The 25,565-nt window shown below is 37.3% G+C and overlaps 1 protein-coding gene across 1 annotated transcript; it reads left to right on the top strand.

Annotated features, from left to right (window-relative positions):
• Positions 1 to 11,032: 11,032 nt before the first annotated feature.
• Positions 11,033 to 11,467, top strand: LOC139896962 (uncharacterized mitochondrial protein AtMg00810-like). The gene has a single exon (XM_071879597.1). The coding sequence runs from the start codon at positions 11,033 to 11,035 to the stop codon at positions 11,465 to 11,467; it is 435 nt and encodes a 144-aa protein (XP_071735698.1).
• Positions 11,468 to 25,565: the final 14,098 nt, after the last annotated feature.

Genomic DNA, 25,565 nt, shown 5'->3' on the forward strand with positions numbered 1-25,565 from the left:
ACAAAGTATTAAAACCTTGTTACAATTCGAATCCCCAATTAGTTGGAATATTTAACTTCGGGTATAATAATAATTTGACGAGGACACTCGCACTTTATATTTATGACTGATGGACTGTTATGGACAAAAACCAGACGGACAGATTAAATAATCCAGGACAAAGGACAATTAACCCATGGGCATAAAACTAAAATCAACACGTCAAACATCATGATTACGAAAGTTTAAATAAGCATAATTCTTTTATTTCATATTTAATTTCCTTTATTTTATATTTAATTGCACTTCTAATTATCGCACTTTTATTTATTGTTATTTAATCGCACTTTTAATTATCGTACTTTTTAATTATCGCAAGTTTATTTTATCGCACTTTTATTATTCGCAATTTCATTATCGTTATTTACTTTACGCTTTAAATTAAGTCTTTTATTTATTTAATATTTTACATTAGGTTTTAACTGCGACTAAAGTCTTAAAATCGACAAACCGGTCATTAAACGGTAAAAACCCCCCTTTATAATAATAATATTACTTATATATATATTTGTATTTTTATAAAAGTAAACTAATATAGCGTTGAGCTTTGTTTAAAGATTTCCCTGTGGAACGAACCGGACTTACTAAAAACTACACTACTGTACGATTAGGTACACTGCCTATAAGTGTTGTAGCAAGGTTTAAGTATATCCATTCTATAAATAAATAAATATCTTGTGTAAAATTGTATCGTATTTAATAGTTTTTCCTAGTAAAATATAAACTATTTCGTATACACCTCGCATAACATCAAGTATTTTTGGCGCCGCTGCCGGGGAACACTCTTAAACGCCAGAAGCGCAACGCTAATATAAAAAAAAAAAATTTAGTTAACTTTTATTAAAATTCGTTTTTGTAAAAATACGTGTTAATTATTCAAAAATATAAAAAGAAAAACAAAAATATAAGTATTTTTTTTAAAATATTTAAGTTTTATAAGTTTCTTTATTTTTATTTTAGTTTATAAAAATATAAGTTTTATTAACTATCTTTTATTTATAGAAAAAATTAAAAACAGAAAATAAAAAAAAATAAAGAAAAAAAAACGCGTCGATTTAAAACTGTGCCAGAGTTGAAATTTGGATCCCCGCGACTCGCGGGGTTTGAAGCATTAAATACCGCAACTCGCGGAGCTTCTCTGACACGTGAACAGGAAGCCCTAATTCAGCATTAATTACAGTTTATTATTAATTATAATTATTATTTAACCCTAATTATTATTATTATTATTATTAGTTTTATTTTTACTTTTACTTTTTATTTAATTTATGTATTTAGTATTAATTAGTTTTAATTAATTTGTAAAATTAATAGTTTTATTACATAAATAATATAAAAATAATATTTTTATAAAAATTGTACTTTTTACAACTTTTTGTATATTTTTATATTTTGTCCCTTTTTAATCATTGTAGCGTAATATTTGTATTTTTAGCTCATATTTAATTTTAAACTTAGTTTTTGCTATAGTTATTTTTACTCCTAGATTTTTAGGCTTTGCCGTAGAATTCCTTAAGTGCTTTTTCTTTAGACTAAGATTTAGGTACTTTAAAATTTTACGACGCCTTTTTAAGTTTTAGTTTCTTTTTAAGTTATTTCCATTTGGGATTTAGTTTTTCCTTGTAAGCTTTAATATTTTTAGACCTTTTACTATGTATCAATTATCATTCCAATTAGTAATTTCAATTTGCGATTATAATTTTAAGTTAGTTGTAGTAATAAGGTTAGGTTAGTAAAGTATTTTTAAGTTTTTATAAGTTTCTTTTATTTTTCCGTCACCTTTTATTTTTCAACCATTTTTCTTTTTCGACCTTTTGCGACGAACTCTTTTTCTCTCTTATTTCTCGCCATTCTAGTTTTTAGGACTTAGATTTTTTTTCTACTTCTTCTCTAAATTTCTTAAAATTACGAAAATTTATTTTAAGTGGTTAAATTGATAGACATCAAAATTTTCTGGTTCGTAGTAATAGTTGGATTTGTACGTGGACCGGGTTATTGGAGCCAAACAGTACTCAATTATATTGAGACCAAACGAATCCTGCCCCTCTGCTGCATCTTTTGGCTATTCGAAACGTGGGCAAAATCAGAAAAGTCTATTGATTGGATAACTTATTATAATTTTTCTTTCCTTTTAAAAACTAATAGGATATTCAGTGAATGCACCGAGCAAGACGTTCACCACCTTTTGTACGTTCACCACCTGTAACTAGATCAAGACATTTAGCAAATATAACCGCCGTTGATTTTTCTTTAGAATCGTCATCCAGTCGACCAAGTACTTCAGTTCAAATTTCCAATAATCCATTTTTTGAACCCGACCTCACAATTGAGAATCCGGAAAATATTCAGGAACGGTTCATAGATCCTGAACCATTAAACTTTCCTCTGGAGCCACCAATCATTCAAACAGAGATTGTTGAGGAACGAACCATTAAATCAGAATCATCTAGTGATACCGATTCAACAAATTCAATTATGGAGAATCTGGAACCTTTAAGTATGGAAGACCGAATGAGAGCTAAACGCACTGGCCAAGGTCACGCAATTACTCATCCAGACATTAATGCACCAGATTATGAAATCAAAGGACAAATACGAATGGACCTCGGAGCAGGAGAACGCATTTCAATTACTAAAGAATAAGTTAACTACGGCGCCTATTTTATCGTTACCTGAAGGGAACGATGATTTTGAAATATATTGTGACGCTTCGCGACAAGGTTTTGGTTGTGTTCTTATGCAAAGGAAGAAAGTTATTGCATACGCATCCCGACAATTGAAGATTCACGAGCGGAATTATACGACGCATGATCTAGAATTGGGAGCAGTCGTGTTTGCATTGAAGATGTGGAGACACTACTTGTATGGGGTTAAATTCATTGTGTTTACTGATCATAAAAGTCTTCAACATATTTTTGATCAGAAACAGTTGAACATGAGGCAACGTAGGTGGGTCGAGTTAATAAATGACTATGATTGTGAAATTCGTTATCATCTCGGGAAAGCGAATGTGGTGGCTGACGCACTAAGCAGAAAGGAACGAGAACCAATTCGAGTTCGAGCGATGAACATAAAAATTTGCATGAATCTCAACTCGCAAATCAAAGAAGTTCAACGAGAAGCACTTACTAAAGAAAACATAAGAAATGAAATAATGAAGAAGTATGAGAAGCAACTCGTTATACGGGAAGACGGAATTTGATATTTTGCAAATCGTATTTGGGTACCGAAGTTGGGTGGATTAAGGAAGTTGATATTGAACGAGGCACATAAGACAAGATACTCGATACATCCCGGAGTCGGAAAGATGTATCAAGATCTTAAGACACATTATTGGTGGCCTAATTTAAAGACAGACGTTGCAACATATGTTGGGGAATGTTTAACTTGTTCCAAAGTCAAAGCTGAACACCAAAAGCCGTCAGGGTTACTTCAACAACCAGAAATCCCAGAATGGAAATGGGATGGTATTACCATGGATTTCATCACGAAGTTACCAAAGACTGCCTGGGGATACGACACCATTTGGGTGATTGTTGATCGTCTCACCAAGTCTGCACATTTCTTGCCTATAAAGGAAACGGATAGAATGGAGAAACTATTACGATTGTATATAAAGGAAATTGTTTCAAGGCATGGAATACCTATTTCCATTATATCTGATCGTGATAGTAGATTTACCTCAAAGTTCTGGCAATCACTACAGGAGGCCCTAGGAACTCGTTTGGATATGAGCACTGCATATCATCCGCAAACTGACGGGCAGAGTGAAAGAACAATTCAGACTCTTGAAGACATGCTCAGGGCATGTGTGATCGATTTTGGAAACGGATGGGATAAGTATTTACCGTTAGCAGAATTCTCGTATAATAATAGTTATCATGCGAGCATTAAAGCTGCGCCATTTGAAGCACTGTATGGGAGGAAGTGTAGATCTCCTATCTGTTGGAATGAAGTAGGAGATCGACAATTAACTGGTCCCGAGATCATACATGAAACTACTGAAAAGATAGTACAAATCAAGGAGAGATTGAAAACAGCTCGTAGTCGCCAAAAGAGCTACGCCGATGTCCGAAGGAAACCATTAGAGTTTCAGATCGGTGACATGGTTATGTTAAAGGTGTCACCTTGGAAAGGTGTAATACGTTTTGGAAAAAGGGGTAAACTAAACCCAAGGTATGTAGGCCCGTTCAAGATCATCGAACGCATTGGACCGGTAGCTTATCGACTCGAGTTACCGCAACAACTCGCCGGAGTACATAATACCTTTCACGTCTCGAACCTTAAGAAGTGTCTTGCAAAGGAAGATTTCACCATTCCTCTTGAAGAAATCCATGTCGACGAGAAACTACAATTCGTCGAAGAACCAATCGAAATCATGGACCGTGAAGTTAAACAGCTCAAGCAGAGCAACATACCAATCGTTAAGGTTCGTTGGAATGCTCGAAGAGGTCCTGAGTTTACTTGGGAACGAGAGGATCAGATGAAACAAAAGTATCCACACTTGTTTCTCGATGACGTAAAATAGGTACAATTTTAAAATTTCGGGACGAAATTTATTTAACGGGTAGGTACTGTAATGACCCGCACTTTTTCGATCGTTCTATACTTATAAGATTAATATTTACATAAATTAAACCTTACCAACATGATAAGAAATCCAAATTGTTGAGACTTATGTTTTTGAAATGAGTTTTACACAACGTTTGACCGTCTAGTTTGACCGATGATATCATGAACTATACAATATATGATAATTATAAGTTTGTGTATATATATGTATATATACATATTTAACATGATCCAAGAATGTTTTAATATCTCATTTTGTATTAATAACAATAAGTTATAAGTATATTTTGAAACTACTAACTTAAGTTTTCAAAACGATAACCATACGTAACGTTATTTGATATAAATACTTATAACCTATAATGTTTATACATATATCGTATATGTAATGTATTTAGTCACTTTTTAAGGACTTAAATACATAAAACAATATAAGTATATTCACAAAAGATAACTATATTTGAATCCTCGTTCCGTTTTCACAAGATTTCTATACGTATATCTAGAGTATATGTACTCGTATCATACCTAACTTCTATACGTATTTACTATTGGTATATACACATCAAATCACCACCTAACTAGCCCTTGTTACTGCCCTAAGGTAGAGGTAATTGCTTTTGTATGATTGTTTGACAAATACACAAGATTACAAGCTAAAAATTTTGTCTTCATACCCCCCTTAATCACGTTTTTATAAGAGTACCATGGATCATCATTTTGATTCATTTTAACTTCTATTTTCTAGCTAAAAATACACACTCTTTCAAGAACCTTAAACTCCATAACCATTCAGCAAGAAACCATGAAGATCTAGCCATAGAAACAAGCCTTAATCACCATAAGAAAACCCTTACAAAAACACTTCAAGAATTCTTCCAAGAACACAAACTTACTTCCAATCTTTCATCCAATTCCATCACCCTTTTGGTTCTAGGTTCTTACTCCTCTTTTACAGCAATCTTGTCCAAGTAACTTGAGGTAGTAACTTTGTTCATAACCTTATTCGATTCATATATATATAGCTATCTTATTTTGTGGTATGAAATTTTAACAACAAGAACATAGTTTGAATGTTTTCAAACTTGTTTGCAAACTAAATAGATCCTTCTAACTTAACTTTTAAAATACTTCAAGACCTGTAATATAACATAAATATATGCTAATTTAACAAGGTATAACTTGGTTTTTCAAAGAACACCTTAAAAACTGAATTTACGACGTCGGAGTGTAACCGGGGGCTGTTTTGGGTTGGATAATTAAAAACCATCTTGAACTTTGAATTGGAGGTTTATATTCTGGAAAAATGATATTTCTTATGAATATGTTAACACATAAAAATTTCATGATTTAATTCAAAGTATAAGTATTTTTAGAAAAATGGTCATTAAATGATATTTTTGTAACAAAAATGATTAACTTCATAAGTTTCACTAAAGTTTGACCTATGACCTGTGATTTCGAATACAAACTAAGGTATTTACAGTTCATATTCTTAAAGAGGGACTCGATCCAAGGAAGTGGCAAGTTGAACCAACGAAAACGGAGTTGTAACGAAGAAACTATGACCAAAACGAGATCGGATATCTAAGACTAGTTTAGCTACGAAAATAATTGGAAAAAATTAAATAAATCACATATTTTTAAAATAACATGATATTTCATATATATGTACTCATAATTTAATTTTATATGGTTCAGGATCACCCGTAAACAATACGAGAAGATTAATCATAAGATTCCCATGATTGTACGCAACACGTCATTTGACAACACCGGTACTTTATGTACGCAACACGTCATTTGACAACACCGGTACCGTGGGTCAAGATTAATCTCGACCAATACATATACGATGGGGGTTTTTATTTATTTCATTGTGGGTTTATTAAACACCTAAAAATGAACCATTAAAATTGAATTACTAACATCGGACTGCTAACTACGGACTAAGGAATTATTAAAAGTATTAAAAGTATTATAAGTATATATATGTGACGTTTGTTTAAAAAGAAAAGGTATTGATATATTATATATGGATAGGTTCGTGATATCAATCGGAGACCAAGTCAAAATTACATATCTTCAAGACGAAAGTGAGTATATAGTCCCACTTTTAAACTCTAAATATTTCGGGATGAGAATACATGTATTTTATGTTTTACGTTATGGACACAAGTAACTGAAAAATATATTCTACGTTGAGTTGTACCACTGGCATACTTCCTTGTAGCTTGGTAACTGTTATTTACAGCGGTATTGTAAACGCGAATCCTGTTGATAGATCTATCGGGCCTGACAACCCCAACCGGACTGGACGACCAGTATTCAACGGTTGCACAGTACTTCGTTTCGTGACTACACTTGGTACGGTGTAGTAAGATTTCATAATAAAGGGAATATGCGACGTGATTAAATGTTAAGTATGGTTACCAAGTGCTCAACCACTTAGAATATTTTTATTAAAATGTTTATATATGAAATCTTGTGGTCTATATATATATATATTGCTGCCGGCATTAAACCTATATCTCACCAACTTTATGTTGACGTTTTAAGCATGTTTATTCTCAGGTGATAACAAAAAGCTTCCGCTGCAACATGTTGAACTTAAGCAAGATCTTGAGTATGCATATTTGTGTCAAAAATAAAACTGCATATCCGAGGAATTGTAATGTAAAATATGCTAGAAATCGTATTATTATCATCACATGTAAAGTTTGTAAGTCTAAGATTATCGCTAAACGATAATCATCTTTATTTTGTCTAAAGCTTGTATCAAAATAAGAATTATGGTTTGTAATGTAAAATATATGCAGTTGTTCTTTTAAAAATGTCGCATATAGAGGTCAATACCTCGCAATGAAATCATACGTTATCTAACACGTTCTTATGGTTAAGGACGGGTTATGACACTGAAGGACCTTCAAATGTCTTGGTTGATTCTCTAAGGGAAGAAATCGTTGAATTAAAACTTGAACTAAAAGGCTATATAAAACATGTTGCTCTCATTGAAAAAGACAACATTGATTTGCAAGTAAAAGTTTTAATGAACCGTGATTTTGAAAAATCCGAAAAGAATTTTGGTCCAACATTATCTCAAAACCCTTCACAACAAAAAGAAACAAAACCAACGCAAGAGAAATTTGTACCATGGGTACCCACTTATGCTCAACGAGTTCTTCCCCCACATTACCAAGGTGTCCATAACCACCCTGCACCGTCTATTCCAGACAGGAGGGGTGGTTCAAGCAACACTCGTGCCCACCAAAATACCAAGCACTCTAACTCTATCCAGAGCAACACTGGTAGACTAGTGAAACACAACCCCGAATTTATCAGGAATCCGCAACGACCAAATCCCAATCATGTTGCAAAACGGGTCTCTGATAGATTAACTAAGACTCAAAAGCAAAATCGTCGCAAAAGAGCACAAAGGGCTAGACAATCATTACTTAAAAACATGAATCGTTTTCAAAGTGAGTCTAAATTTGGTGTTTTAAATTCTACAGGACCTAAACCAAAACAAAGCATTTTGAAAGCATGGAAATCCAAGACTGAAACTGTCCAAGCATCCTCAAGTCTTGCTTCTCAGTCAGGGTCATTAAATTGTATTAGATGTAACAGACGTCTGTATTTTGGTCATCAAAACCATGATTTGTGTGTTGTGATGAATGTTCAGACTTTGTTGAATGAACCATCTGATGAACTTAATGCTTTAAATTCTCTAAATATGTCTTCTTACAAGAAACCCGAGATAACCTGGGTGCCTAAGATATGTGCTTAACTCTGTTTTACAGGTTATCCCAGCATGTGTTTGGTATTTGGATTCTGGGTGTTCCCGACATATGTTCCCGACATATGACTGGTGATAAATCCATTTTGACAAACTATGTCAACAAATTCCTAGGTACAGTTCGCTTTGGAAATGACGAAATTGCAACCATTGAAGGATATGGAGCTTATGTGTTCAACGGTATCACCATCAAGCGCATGTCCTATGTTCGAGGCCTTGGATGCTGTCTCTTCACTGTTAACCAATTCTGCGACAGTGATCTCCGTGTGATCTTTGAAATATCCATGTGCTGTGTCCAAACCATGGAGGGAGACAATCTTCTCGAAGGGAAACGTTAATCCACTCTTTACTCTCTTGCCATGAAAAACATGTCTGCAAACTCTCAACCCCTCTGCCTAGTTTCAAAGGCATCCTCTGAAACCTCGTGGCTGTGGCATCACCGAATGTCGCACCTACACTCTCAGAACCTCAACAAATTGGTTTCCAACAATCTTGTTGACGGTGTTTCACTCATCTCATTTGACTCCACTCACTTGTGCCCTTCCTGTGCTATGGGAAAAATTCATAAATCCTCTCACAAGTCAAAAACTGAATACAACACCACCAGTCCACTGCATATGCTACATATGGACCATTGTGGACCAATGCGTGTTTCCAGTCTTGGAGGCCGAAAGTACATTCTGGTGATAGTTGATGACTACTCACACCTGGGTCAGATTTCTGAAAAGCAAGTCTGAAACTCCCAAAATAATCATTGACTTTCTGAAAAGAATCCAACTATCTACCAACAAACTTGTACGCATCCTCAGAACTGATAACGGCACCGAATTTTAAAACTCAGTTCTCAATTCATATCTAGATCATGCCGGTATCACCCATCAAACCTCTGCCGCTCGTATTCCACAACGGAATGGCGTTATTGAAAGACGAAATCGCACTCTTGTTGAAGCAGCAAGAACAATTCTTGTTTATTCCAAATTACCTCCGTCCCTCTGGGCTGAAGCTGTCAACACTGCGTGTTTCACCCAAAATCGGTCCATCATTAACCGTCGGTTCGACAAAATTTCATATGAACTTCTTTTCGATCGTCGACCTAATGTGAAGTACTTTCGGATCTTCGGATGTGTCTGCTATGTCCTAAATGATGAAGACAACCTTGGAAAGTTTAATGTTCGTGGTGATGAAGCAATATTTATTGGCTATTCTCAGGATCGTGTGGCATATCATGTATATAATTGTCGAACTCGAATCATTAAAGAAAGCACCAATGTTAGGTTTGACGAGATGTTTGGAATGGTACTTGGACATAATGGCTCTCGCCCTGGTCTCAATTCTGATTCTCACTTCCGACATGTTCCATTGGCCACCTCTGATGATCTGGATGTGTTGTTTGAACCCATCATCCCTCCAATGACGTCAAACCCCACTGTACCCTCTGAACATGTTCTCCCCGAATCAATCACAGTTGATTCCTCTACTCCTGTGGTCGTGGGCGAATCACCATTCGATGAAAGTAATTCATCAGAATTTCTTCTTCTAGATGACCTTGACACTGGAGTGTCTTCCTCAAATAACGCTCCTATTTCCAACTCTCATACTCCAGCTGTTGAATCGTCTCCTCTCAAAACTAGTGAAGCTTCTCCTTCAAATGAAACAGATACTAGAATCTTCGACGCTACAACTCCTCCCGTACTTTCCACTGATCAAAATGTCGATACCCTTGTTCCACTGTGGGAAGAAAATTCCACCTACCCTACTGCCAACACTGAACCTACTGGATCTTCATCCTCTTCGTATATCGACACCTCTCTTGATGATGGATCCAATTCACCTCTTCCACATACCACGAAATGGACTATAGATCATCCAATTCATCAAATCATTGGTGATCCAGATGCTCCTGTCCGCACTCGTAATGCTTCCAATAATGAATGTCTCTTCGCTGCCTTTCTGAGTAAGGTCGAACCTAAAACTGCTTATGAGGCCCTCTAAGATCCCGACTGGTCTATTGCCATGCAAGAAGAAATTCATCAATTTGATCGTCTTGATGTATGGGAACTTGTTCCACGTCCATCTGGCAAAACCATCATTGATACCAAGTGGATCTTCAAAAATAAGAAGGATCCTTATGGCATCATCATTCGTAACAAAGCACGTCTTGTAGCAAAAGGATACAGATAACAAGAAGGAATTGACTACGATGAAACATTTACTCCTGTAGCTCGATTAGAAGCCATCCGTCTGTTCCTATCATATGCTACTCACAAGCGATTTATCGTCTATCAAATGGATGTAAAAACTGCTTTCCTGAATGGCATTCTTCAAGAAGAGGTCTATGTTGGTTAACCTGAAGGTTTTGTAGACTCCAAATGCCCCAATCACGTGTATCTCCTTTCAAAGGCTCTTTATGGTCTAAAACAGGCGCCCAGGGCATGGTATGAAACCCTGACCGCATTTCTTCTCAAGAACAGTTTCTCTCGTGGAACCATAGACACGACTCTATTCATCAGAAAACAGAATGATCACATCTTGTTAATTCAAGTCTATGTTAATGACATCATCTTCGGCTCCACTTCCCCCGCTCTGTGCTATGAGTTTTCTGAACTCATGAAAAACAAGTTCGAAATGAGTATGCTCGAAGAACTTCATTTCTTTCTAGGATTAGAAGTTAAACAACTTCCAAAGGGGATTTTCATCGAACAATCAAAATACATTTCCGATATTTTCAAAAAGTTTAACTTTCCTAAAATGAAAATCAGCCCCACCCCAATGTCAATCAACATTTCATTACATGCTGATCTGGATGGTCAACCTTTTGATCAGATGCCCTATAGGAGCCTAATTGGCTCATTGATGTATCTCACTGCTAGTAGACCCGACATCATATTTGCTGTATGTCTCTGTGCCCAATTTCAAGTCAACCCTAGGTACTCTCACTACAAGGCCATAATGAGAATATTTAGTTATCTCAAAGGCACACCCAATCTTAGACTCTGGTATCCCTTTGGGACCGGATTCAACCTTATAGCATTCACAGATGCTGATCATGGTGGTGACTAAATAATCCGAAAAAGTACCTCTGGTGGTCTTCAATTCATAGGTCGTAAATTAGTCAGCTGGTCCTCCCGCAAGCAAAAATGCATATCTCTTTCCACCGCTGAGTTTGAATACATTGCTGCTGCAAGTTGTTGCTCCCAAGTGCTGTGGATGCAGACCCAACTTCTTGACTATGGATTCAACTTCCACAAAATCCCGATCTACTACGACTCTCAGAGTGCCATTGCTATCACTAGCAATCCAGTTCACCACTCTCGAACCAAACACATTGACATCCGTTACCACTTTATAAAGGATCATGTTGAGAAAGGCAATGTTGAATTGTACTTTGTACCCACCAAAAGTCAACTAGCTGACTTACTGACCAAGGCCCTAGATGAACCCACCTTCAAAAATCTGGTTGATCAAATTAGCATGGTTGATTTCTCTTCCATCTAGGATCCCAGCAAGTGCCTAGGGGGAGTGATGCACTTGCCTAGGGGGAGTTTCGTGTCTTCAAAATCTGATGCATCACATTTTGAGGGGGAGATGAGAACAATGGCTCTCACATAAATTACAGTGTGAGACCCGGTGTCACAATATGATTTTCAAAATCTAAACCGTCTTTTACACAAGTAACAATGTAAAACCCGTTCTTTCAAAACTAACTCTCCTAAATCCTACAATTGTCTAGGGGGAGTTAACATTAAAATGTCAGCAATGACGGAGGAAGTGTCCTGGTGACCGTCTCAGGAGGATTTATCTAAATGACTGCCCCAAACCAGTCAGTCAGCAATGACGGAGGATGTGTCCCTGTGACTGCCTCAAGAGGATGTGTCTAAATGACTGCCTCAAAATCTCAGTCAACAAATGACGAAGGATGTGTGTAATGACCCTAGAATTTCCAACGTTTATTTATTAATAATTATTATTATTAATACGTATGATTAAATGAATGTACGTTATTACATTTACATGTTGCCATGATTGCCCGTACTTGACTTTTAAGGGCCCGAAACGTCTTTGTGACACCCGGAACTTTCACGAATAATATTTTTAGATATTATTTACATTCATGATTAAATTTATTAATCATTTTAATTAACTAAGGCTATTAGTTAGTTACTTGGGCTTTATTTGGCTTAACTTGTTATAATTGGAACTTGGGCTTGTTTTAAACTAATGGACTCTTGAACTTGGGCTTATAAGCCCACCCTACATTTATTAATGAACCTTTAGCCCACTCTTGCAACTTGTAAGTACCATTTAACATGCAACTAGTTAGTTTAGGAAGACTTAGAATCTAGTTGACACATAATCCCCATGAAATCAACTCTTATATCCACCTTTATGAACTTTACATGCTAATAACCATTAAACTTAGCCATCCACTCCCTTTCTCTGCTGAATGCCCAAAATATGGTGACCATTTAGTGGTGTTTTGATTTTTTTTACACTACATACTCACTTGCATCTCTCATTTCCAACTCACACTCTTACTTGCAACATTTCTTTTCTCTCTTTTCTCTAGTTCTTGTAAGTAATCTTGAAGAATTTTTCTCTTCTTCTTTTCTTCTTAAAACCTTATACATACATGCAAATCATCATCATCATTTGTTGTTCTTTGTTGTTAATGTTACTTGTCTTGTTAATTGTTGTTATTTACTTACATGTTTCAAGAATCTAACTTTCTAGTTTGATTCATCTTTTATCTTGTTTTAACAAGAACAATCAAGAACTAAACTCTCTAGTTTAAGTTCTACATATAATGTTTCAAAGATTATAAAGTTCTTGTTGTTGAAATCATACTTGTAAATCATGGAAGTAAACTTAAAGTTTACTTTACTTAAAGATCAACTTTGGTTGAATCTTTAAAGTATGAGCAACCCTTGAACTAATTACTTGTTTAGTTAACTTGTTTCTTTATTTTATACACTTTAATTTCATGTAGTTAGTTTATATGGTCAAGTGCTACAAGTTAGTCTTGATCTCATATCTCTTGAACAAATTAAGTTAACTTTGAAAGTTCAAGAACACACAAACAAGTTTTCTTTAAATGTAACTTTGGATCTAGACTTTTGAGTCTTGGATCTTCAAGATCAAACTAAGAACTATGTTCTACTACTTATGATCTTGATTAGTTAGTTTACTTTCAAGTTTGTAACTTGTTATTAGCTTTAAAGTCCATGTATGTGTTAGATCTAAGACTTTGATGCAACTTTGGTTCATCAAACTTCATACAACTCTTAAGTGAGTTGTGCTTCATGTCTTAGACTTGCACTAGGGTTATGATGGTCAAGACTTGGTTAAGATGATGTAGATACATCAATGAGTTGTACACTTGAAGCTATATGCATCAAGGATGAGAACCATGATGAACATCAAGCACCAAGACCACCGGAACCCCTTTTAAACTCACTGTTCTGTCCAAAACCTACTGACCTGATGATTCTGGAACAGACCAGTAGACCTGGGCTGTTCTAACCTTGATTTTTAGATAGAACTTTTCGAGTAGATAACTTTTCATATAAGACTCGTCTTAATCCGAGTTACGGTTTAGAGTCTACGGCCCTCCGAGCGTCACTATGTCCATTTACTTTTCTGTTTTCTGTGTACAGTTTCTGTTTTTCTGGTTTCTGTAACAGACCAGTACACCTGGGCTACTATAACCTTGATTTTCAGATAGCTCAGTTCGTGTAGATAACTTTTCATATAGGACTCGTCTTAATCCGAGTTACGGTTTAGGATTTATGGCCCTCCGATCGTCACTATGTCCTTTAACGTTGTGCAGAAATTTCTGACCTACTCGCACTTAGACCGTCGCCATGGTCAAACCAAGACGATTTTGCTTCTGTAAATTTTACCACACTTAAGGGACTCATATACGGAGCTATGTCCACTGGTCTCACCTTAATTCAGTAAGGGTATAGGCCGTGGTGACTGACTGAAGTCAGACTTTGTTGAAAACTACTTTCATAAACGAAACTTACTTTATGCCTTTTGTTTAATGATGATTGATGATGACCCTTAAAACCTTAAATACATACTTTTAAACCTATTAAGACGATTTACTGACTTAGTACTATTTGACTTAGGTTGAGGACTTCGGACCATTTACTTGCACACCTTTCCCGACTACTACTTTACCGCTACATATCATTGTGAGTTATAGCATTCCCTTTTTACTTTAACTTATTTTGGGAACTGAGAATACATGCGCATTTTACATTTTACATACTAGGCACGAGTACTTAAACTTATATATGTGTGGGTTATATAACGGCAGAAACATTCCCTTTAGCTCGGTAACGTTTAATCATTGGTTTATGAACCGGTGAACGCGAATCTTAGATATGGATCCATAGGGTTTGACATCCCCACTCGGGCTAGTCGCGCTAGCAGTCAACGAGTGTTTAATACTTCGTAAACATACGCACTCGCCAAGTGTACTTTCAGGGGGTATTTTAAACGTTAAGTTAGTTACCAAGTGCCCACGGTTAACATATACTTTATCATACTGTTTTGAAACGCTCTTTGTAGCACTGAAATCTCGTGGCCTACCTTACATACTGTTATACTTAAACTATAGCTCACCAACCGTTGTGTTGACGTTTTTAAGCATGTATTTCTCAGGTGCTTGAGGTTGCTTCCGCTGTGTACTAGTCGTGCTGTAGAACCCGCTGCTTAGAGTTGTTATCGCATGACTACTTATCTTGCATTCAAACTTATTTACTTTTGAAACTATGTTATGTAACGACCTTTGGGGTCACGTACACTTATTATTTGCTTCTAGTTAGTGAAGCATGCTTTTGAAATGTAAAACATTTGATGTCGGTTATGACATCATCTTTTTATCGTGAATGCAACTTCTTTAATTACAGCATATAGTACTTAACCTTGTAATGATCCTGTTGTTGATGATTCGTACACGATGGTTTTGTACGGGGCATCACATTTGGTATCAGAGCATTGGTTGTAGGGAATTAGGTTGCATTAGTGAGTCTAAGACTGACCCGAGTAGGATTCACTAATAGGACTAATCTACAACTTGCTAGTTTACTTGTTTCCGCTGAACTTACTACATGATGCTGCTTACTGTTACTGCTATATGCCGTATGCTACTACGTGATTTCACTACTGCATGCTATTACTTGCTTTCGATTGCATGCTAGTTTCGTACGACTACTGATATTGCCATGCTACTTATTGTTATACATGATTTAAACTGTTGGCCTATTATTTGCTTGCTTTATGACATACTGACATGGAAAATTTATTTTTCCTTGTTCAGATGTCGGATGTTCCACCTGCTGGCATTTCGGGCAGTATAGACTCAGACCCCGTCGCCCTACCTACTGCTACACCTGCTGCTGCTACTACCGATACACCGGCCCCGACACCCACTAGTGATCCCGGCGCTTCCACTTCCGGAGATGGTACTAGTGCACCTGCCCCAGTTTCTGCTCCCGGACCCTCGAGGTCACAGCCCCGCATTGGTGGTATTGAGATCCCCGCAGAGTTCGGGGAAGGGCCTTTTCGTAACCACATGCGCACGCCTTGCCGACGCACTCCCGACGGACGTTTAGTCGTGATTCCGCCAGGCAGACACCGACAGATGTTGGCCGCCTTCGGACGCTTCGGATTACCAGCTCAGCCACCGGTGTTACCACCACACGATTCGGATGACTCATCATCCGCCGATTCTTCATCATCAGACGACTCCAGCGATGATGAGGATCCTGCTAATAGACCTATTCAGGCACCCTCCACCCCGCCGAAGAAGCGGTACCGTTCCGACGGCACCGTCATTCCAGGGGTGAATGGAGGTCGTGCTTTTACTGACGCTTTTGGCCATCGTCATAGGGTTACTGCTCGTAAACGAGTTGTGCCATACCCTGCCGACCCACAGATACGTAAGGTTCCCCGTTACGTATTGACTATTCCTGGAACCGTACCACCTAGATTTAGATACGGACCACTTACATCTAGGGACGTACCGTCTACATCCGGAGCCAGACCATCTGCATCAGCACCACCGGCACCACCTGTACCGCCTGCCCCACCAGCTCCCTCTAACGAGGAACTGATGAGGGAGGTTGAGACTCTCCGAGCTCGAGTCACTGAGCTCGAGGAGCAGTTGGCTCGAGGAGCAGTTCACCCGCCTTCACCGTAGGACTTTGTATTTAGATTTCATGATGTAATCTAAATATAGTTTCATGTATTTCATATGTATTGTACGAACTTATTCAGATGTATGAAACTTATTATTATTAATGAGTGGAACTTTGCGTTATTTAATTCTTGCACGATGTTCTATTTACATTGCTGTACGATGATTCTGTGGTATTTGTACCTAGATGCATTATTTAATAACATGTGATGTTTTGATTCCATGTTAGTCACTATATACTGTATTACTACTACTTGCATGCTGGATTTTGACTTGGGTCAAAATTTTTGTTTAGAATACCATGGCTAATGGAAGAACCACACCTACCGCCGCCCAGATTGAGGACATGATCAGCGAACGGGTCGCTGCAGCCCTAGCAGAAAGAAATCTCCAAGCTCCACCGCCACCACCACCAGTTATCCCACCCGTTCGAAATGGGTGTACATACAAGGAATTCCAGAGCTGCAAACCGCATAACTTCAGCGGTACCGAGGGACCAGTTGGTCTCACCAGATGGTTTGAAAAACTTGAATCAGTATTCCGAGTTAGCAACTGTTCGGAGGACAATAAGACCAAGTTTGCATCTTGCACGCTATCTGACGGTGCGCTAACGTGGTGGAACACGTTAGCTCAAGCAAAAGGTATCGATGAGGCGTATGCTACGCCATGGGAGGAGTTCAAGGCGGCTATGATTGATGAGTATTGTCCGAGAACCGAAATTCAGAAGATGGAAATTGAATTCATGCAGTTGAAGGCTGTAGGGAACGACCTTAACAGTTATAATCGTAGGTTTTTGGAGTTAGCATTAATGTGTCCGACCATGGTCACCCCCGAATTCAAGCGCATGGAGAAATACTTCTCGGGACTTCCTAAGTCCATCAAAGGAAATGTCACCTCATCCAAACCACCGAATGTTCCCGAAGCAATGCGCATGGTGCATACTCTCCTGAATCAAATCATCCTTGACGAGCCGGAGAAGGCTAAGTTTGAAGCCGGTAGTAGTGAAAAGAGGAAATGGGACAACAACCATAACAACCATAACAACCACAACAACCACAACAACAATAACAACAACAGGGGTAGAAACTATGATCAAAACCCGGCGAAGCGACATGAAGGGTTCAGGCAAAACAACAACAACCCCAACCCCAACAACAACAACTCCAACCCGAACTACAAGGGCACGCTACCACAATGCAAGAGGTGCTACAAGCACCACACCAGGTATTGTAATGCTATTTGTGAGAAGTGCAAGAAGAGTGGGCACATCGGTAGAGACTGCAAGACTACCACGATGACAGGGAGGCCGAACACCAACGGGCCGAAAAAGTGTTACGAATGCGGGCAGACGGGCCATTTCAGAAACGAGTGCCCGAACAAACGAAAGGATGGCGGACCACCGCGTGCTAGAGCTTTTAATGTTAATGCAAGGGATGCACGCGATAACCCTGACTTGGTGATAGGTATATTCACAATCAACAATCTTTTAGCTTTTGTCTTGTTTGATACTGGTGCGGATAGAAGTTATGTATGTAGACATTTTTGCGATAAGATTAATTGGTCATTAGTCCCGTTAAAAGAGAGTATGCTTGTCGAGGTCGCCAATGGAAAACTTGAAAAGGTTGACCATATTAGTCGTGGAGCTATTATCAACATAGCTGGTGCAGATTTCGAAATTGATTTGATACCTATCAAACTGGGAAGTTTTGACGTGATCGTCGGTATGGATTGGTTGAGCAAGATAAAGGCCGATGTTATCTGTGGAGATAAAGCACTTCGCATACCACAAGGAGATGGTGAACCACTGGCTATCTATGGAGAGAGATGTACCTCGAAGTTGAACCTCATTAGTTGCGTGAAAGCGCAAAAGATTATGAAGAAGGGACGCTTTGCTGTCCTAGCACATGTGAAAGCAGTAGAAACTGAGGTGAAGAGCGTGAACGACGTTCGAATTGTGAACGAATTTTCCGATGTCTTCCCAGAGGAATTGCCTGGATTACCGCCGCAGAGAGCAGTAGAGTTTCAGATTGACTTAGTACCAGGAGCTGCACCTGTAGCTCGCGCACCTTATAGACTCGCACCTTCCGAGATGCAAGAATTACAGAGTCAACTACAAGAGCTGTTAGATCGTGGATTTATGCAACCAAGTTTCTCGCCTTGGGGCTCACCTGTGTTGTTCGTGAAGAAGAAGGATGGATCCTTCCGTATGTGTATCGACTACCGTGAACTCAACAAATTGACAATCAAGAATCGGTATCCTCTTCCACGAATTGATGATCTTTTTGATCAACTACAAGGATCGAGCGTTTATTCAAAGATCGATTTGCGATCCGGCTATCACCAGCTGAGGGTGAAGGAAAGTGACGTGATGAAAACTGCATTCAGGACCCGTTATGGTCATTATGAGTTTCTCGTGATGCCATTCGGTTTGACAAAAGCACCTGCCGTGTTCATGGACCTCATGAATCGTGTCTGCAAGCCTTACTTGGACAAGTTTGTTATCGTCTTCATAGATGATATCCTCATCTACTCTAAGAGCGAAGAAGAACATGAGCAACACCTCCGATTAGTGCTTGAACTCTTAAGACAAGAACAACTTTACGCCAAATTCTCCAAGTGTGAATTTTGGTTGAAGGAAGTACAATTTTTGGGTCATGTTGTAAGCGACCAGGGTATCAAAGTTGATCCCGCCAAAATTGAAGCCATCAGCAAGTGGGAGACCCCCACTACTCCGACGCATATTCGCTAATTCCTAGGTCTCGCCGGTTATTACCGAAGATTCATCGAAGGATTTTCTCTGATTGCGCATCCTTTGACCGCGCTGACTCACAAAGGGAAGAAGTTCATTTGGGAACCCGTACACGAATCAGCATTCCAAACTTTGAAGAAGAAATTAACCACCGCACCTATCCTATCGCTTCCTGAGGGCAGTGACGACTTTGTTGTTTATTGTGATGCATCGAAGAGTGGTTTTGGTTGTGTACTGATGCAACGATCAAAGGTTATTGCCTATGCCTCCCACCAATTGAAGATTCACGAGCGGAACTACACTACACATGATCTTGAACTTGGAGCCGTTGTCTTTGCACTCAAATTGTGGAGACATTATTTGTATGGAACTAAGAGCACTATCTTCACCGACCACAAGAGTCTCCAGCACATCTTTGATCAGAAGCAACTGAATATGAGACAGTGTCGATGGATCGAGATGCTCAACGACTACGATTGTGAACTCCGTTATCACCCTGGCAAGGCCAATGTTGTAGCTGACGCTTTAAGCTGAAAGGAGAGGACGACACCTCTTCGTGTTAGGGCTCTGAACATCACCATCCATTCGAACCTCAACAGCCAGATCAGAGTAGCCCAAGTTGAGGCTCTCAAGGAGGAGAACATATCTCACGAACATTTGAACATACTTGTCTCTCGATTCGAGGTTAGGGAGTCTGGACTCCGATGTTATGCCGGAAGAATTTGGGTACCTCTTTATGGAGATCTACGGAACCTGATACTTGATGAAGCACACAAGTCAAGATATTCGATTCATCCTGGAGCGGGTAAGATGTACCACGATCTTAAAGAACAGTATTGGTGGCCAAATCTTAAGAAGGACGTTGCAACTTATGTTGGTAAGTGTTTGACTTGCTCGAAGGTTAAAGCCGAGCATCAGAGACCTTCTGGGTAACTTCAACAGCCGGAAATCCCACAATGGAAGTGGGAAAGGATCACAATGGATTTCATTACTAAGCTGCCAAAGACGGTGGGCGGATACGATACTATTTGGGTTATTGTTGACCGCCTTACCAAATCTGCACACTTCCTAGCGATGAAGGAAACTGATACAATGGAAAGACTTGCTCAGCTGTACATCAAGGAGGTTGTATCACGACACGGTGTACCTTTATCGATCATCTCAGATCGCGATCCCCGTTTTGCCTCTAGATTTTGGCGTTCCTTACAAGAAGCCATGGGAACTCGTCTCGACATGAGCACTGCTTATCATCCTCAGACTGACGGGCAAAGTGAACGAACGATTCAGACCTTGGAGGACATGCTGCGTGCATGTGTCATTGATTTTGGAAAGGCATGGGAAAGACATTTGCCACTCGCCGAATTCTCGTACAACAACAGTTATCACTCTAGCATTAATGCTGCACCTTTTGAAGCATTGTATGGCCGTAAGTGCCGATCTCCTATTTGTTGGGCCGAAGTAGGCGAAAAGTAAATCACCGGACCCGAGGTAGTCCACGAAACCACGGAGAAGATTGCTCAGATTCAAGCTAGACTTAAGACTGCCCGTGACCGCCAAAAGAGTTATGCCGATCTTAAACGTAAGGACTTTGAATTTAATGTTTGTGACGACCCGTCCTTATCCCCCTGGACGAAATCTTCAACATTTGGTTTCATTGCGATGATCGACTCCAAGTAATGTCCTTAACATGAGCTAATGCACAGCGGAAGACTTAAATCGTACCTGAAAATAACATGCTTTAAAACGTCAACATAAAGTTGGTGAGATATATAGGTTTGATGCTAGCAGCGTTATAACTATGGACCACAAGATTTAAAGTTTACACATAATACACTCCTCGTGTATAGAAAAGACGTTGAGCACTTGGTAACCATACTTAACTAAAAGTCACAGCAGCATACTCTTAAATAAACCCTACACCGTACCAAAGTGTGGTAACGAGAACGAAGTACTGTGCAACCGTTAAATGCTGGTCGTCCAGCCCGGTTGGGGATGTCAGCCCGATAGATCTATCAACAGGATTCGCGTTTACGCTCCTCACGTAATTAGCAGTTACCAAGTATAAAGAGATATGCCATGGTACAACTCAACGTAGAATTTATTTTTGATCACTTGTGTCCATAACGTAAATCATTTATAAAAACAGCGCATGTATTCTCAGCCCAAAACTATTTAGAGTTTAAAAGGGAACTATATACTCACCATACTGTATTTTGTAGTAAAAATACATATAACATCATTGATCAAGTATAATGTTGGCCTCGGATTCACGAACCTATATCATTTGTATATATATATTAATACACATAATTGTAATTGAACAATTTATTTATTATTATTATTAATTGTTACTTTAGTAGGTTATATGTTTTATTAATAGTTTAGCTATATTTATTTTATATATCTATTTAAAAAAATTAATGTTTATAGTTTATCAATATATACTAGTTAGTATTATATCAATAATTTATTATATGTATCATTTATTTATAAAAAAATTATGTTTTAATATATAATTATATGTAATAAAAAAAATATTTTTATATGAATAATATTTATTTGTCCTAAAAACAATAATAATAATAATAGTTTTAATAAACATGATAATTTTTGAATTGATGATAATATTATTAATTAGATTAATGATAATAATAATCATTCTTTTAAATATTAGGAATAATAACAATCATTATAATAATAATAATAATTAATAATAATAATAATAATAATAATAAAAATACTTGGAAACTACCTTATAACTTTTCCTAAAAAAAATTTGCTTCAGACGAGACTCGAACCCGCGACCTCCCGGTTAGCCACACAGCCCCTAAACGATCTGATCTACCATGTTATTTTGCCTTATTACCTAAACTAAACCTTTATCTGTTCTATTAATGTTAATTCCATATACAGCAATCGAACCAGAATACAGCACAATGGGCTTGGAAGTCGTGGCCCAATATGGTAGTCCAAATTGCAGCCCATCATATGTTATTGTTCTAAAAAAAATGTCCTGGCCTAGGATTGAACCTGAGACCTCTCAGTAACACACACACACTGCCAACCATCCCTCCACTTCTGTCTTTCTGAATATGTAGTACTCACATATGAATATAACCCGTTTTTCGCTGTTGCCCTTATGTACCACCATTATCATCATCGATTATCATCATCAACTCACTACCATATCTTATTAATTATTTTCCTTCTCATATAATTGTAAAAGTGGGTTTACATAAACAAAAACTGTCTCCCACTTACTTTGTTTATATCTAAATACGTAAATGATAATAAGGGCCACTTGGACCCATAATCCCACTTGCATATATGTAAAGTAGTTCATAGTTTGCTTTATTAAAATTCGTCCACACACACAGCAATTACACTCGAACCTTTTTCTTCTGGGTTTTCGAAATAGAAACAAAGGAAAGGAAGAGAAGAGAGAGAAGTGGTCATGGTGGTGTTGGTGTATGACGACCGAAGCAACAATGAAACGATTTGTGTGGTGTTTTTCGAATAAAACTGCAACAACAAGATCATAGCAGCAGCGAGAAAAAATGGGTTGCAGTGAGTGGTGGTTTTGTGGTGGTTTAGGGATGAAGGTGAAGTGGTGGTAGGTTTCTAAAGAGGTAGCGACGTGGGTGGTGAACAGTTCGTAGTTGCAGTAGCAAAGCCGATAGTAACCAGCTGCAACCTCGGTGTTTGTCTTCCATTATCTTCACGTTCTATCATTAAAACAGCAACAATGGAGAACATAAGTGGTGGTGGCTGTTATAATGGTTGTCAAGAGAGAGAGGAAAGAAAATGATGGTAGTTCTTGGTGGTGGTGGCGAGTTGTTGTGGTGTTGGAGTGGTGGCGGTTGATTATGGTTTTAAAGGTAACGATGGTGTTAATGTTATTGTAATAGAAGCATCAGGAAAGACAAAGATGATAAATGTTTATTCCATGGTGTTTTGATCATCGGCCATGGCATGGTTACAAGAGTGGTTCGTGGTGTCGTTGGTTGAAATCGAATGAGCAACAAAAGGAGATTGAAGATGGTGGTTAAATAGTAAGTGGTGGTGACGGTGTACGAGTGTGGTAGAGTGGTTCAACGATGGTGGGAGGGTGGCTATGGTGAATCAAGATAGAAGAGAGAGATGGTTACTTAGTAGCTCACGGTGGTGGATGATAACCGTGGTCGCTTGGTGGTGATGGTTGTAGCAGGAGATGAGTCAAGGTTAATAGAATATGTGATGGTGTTTGTATGTATATTTTATGATGCATCTATCCCTCATATGAAATGTATATATATAAAGAGTTGATAAAAGAAAAAGTAGATTACTAGTTCCCTCTATTGATTGATAACCTAAAGGAGATGTAGACAGGAAGTCACGGATGAGCATAAGATATAGAAAGAAAACAAATGACAGATTAGAAAGCATATTCACGTTTCTATTTATATTTACGTTTATATATATATATATATATATATATATATATATATATATATATATATATATATATATATATATATATATAATAATAATAATAATAATAATAAGAATATTAATAATAATGATAATAATAATACTAAATAATAATAATATTATTAATATCAAATATACTAAATAATAATAATACAACTTAATCATAATAGAATTTTATTTATATATATATTTTATATTGAGAGTGATAATATTATTAATACAAATATTAACAATAATAACAATAATAAAAGTAATAATATTAATATTAGCGAAACAATCATATACAAATTTGTAATTAGATTTAATATATTACCACATATTAATTATATCATTTTTTTACTATCATATTTCATATTTCTAAATTTTCAATACATATAATATTACTTATGTTCAAAGTTCATATGTGTTTACAGTTTTACTTACACACAAAGGTTCGTGAATTCGTCAGGCATGGCCAAAAGGGTAACTGATTATCCGAAAATACATTTCAAACTTTCTAGACTCAACATTATAGATTTTGCTTATCGTGTCAGAAACATATAAAGATTAAGGTTTAAATTTGGTCGGAAATTTCCGGGTCGTTACAGTACCCACCCGTTAAAAAAATTTCGTCCCCGAAATTTGATCGAGATCGTCATGACTAACAATAAAATGTTTTTATGACGAATATGAATTGATAACTAGAGTTTTATCACCATTTAGTAATAGTGGTAAAACAATTCAATTATGTGAAGCGTACGAGTGAAGCTACCACAAGAGATTGAGATAGAGATTTAACTTTTGACGTAATCACAGTAAATTTCTGGAATATAAGGGATTTAAAAGAAATTTTTGAAAATCTAAAAGATTTGATTCTTCGGCGAATAAGGAAATTATGATCTTCTTTGATTTAATGCGCCAATCTGTTTCGATTTCTCTGTCGGATATTTCACTATAAATCTACCTCCTCCGTTTCCTTACTCTCCACACCTTCTATTCTTTCTTCCTCTACTCATTCCTTAATACGCTCCATCCAATCCTGTTTCTTATTATACTTCTAACTTTCATATCTTTCATTCTTCTCTTTCATCTTCCGCCAGAAGAATCTATTCACTTTTATGATTTCCTTGGAATTATGATGTTTTTAATTCTCTCGTGTCTTTACGTTACAATACGTATTGATATACACGGTTTGAAATTTCTGGGTGATTGTCGGGTTTTATATCTTCACTTATACTTCGAATCTCTTTGCCTTTTTATTCTCCTCTCGATCGCGAGTAATGGTCCAGAATTCGTAAGTATGAATTTTGAGATGAACATAGCTCATGCTCTCAGAAAGAAATGGTAATGGCACGATTTTTGATTTGTCAAATTACCAGAATATCCTGGAAAAGACCGAATCATCAAGAAAATATTTTCTTGATATATTTAGAGATTTGATAGAATGTAAGAGTCGTGTAACATGTTATATGATGATGGTACTGCGAATCATCGTATTCCATTAGAAACTCAACATAACTTACTGTAATATAATGAAGTTGATCAAGTTTCATTATATTATACTAATTCATGTATCAGTTCCCAACACTGCTTCAGAACATTCCTATTTTACACTCGAAGGTTTTAGAATTTAGAAACTAACACAGTTTCTTTTATGTTGTAACGCAGATGTTACGGAGTGATAAAGGATTTCAGATAAGGATAGTTGTGAAAATATCTTCAGGAATATTGAGGATATTTATAATGAAAGATAT

The sequence above is a fragment of the Rutidosis leptorrhynchoides genome, chromosome 1 (assembly GCF_046630445.1).
Source record: "Rutidosis leptorrhynchoides isolate AG116_Rl617_1_P2 chromosome 1, CSIRO_AGI_Rlap_v1, whole genome shotgun sequence".
Lineage (NCBI taxonomy): Eukaryota > Viridiplantae > Streptophyta > Magnoliopsida > Asterales > Asteraceae > Rutidosis > Rutidosis leptorrhynchoides.

What these genes read in the sequence shown, in the direction of transcription:
- LOC139896962 (XM_071879597.1), top strand. Translation starts at nt 11,033, where the DNA reads ATGAGTATGCTCGAAGAACTTCATTTCTTTCTAGGATTAGAAGTTAAA.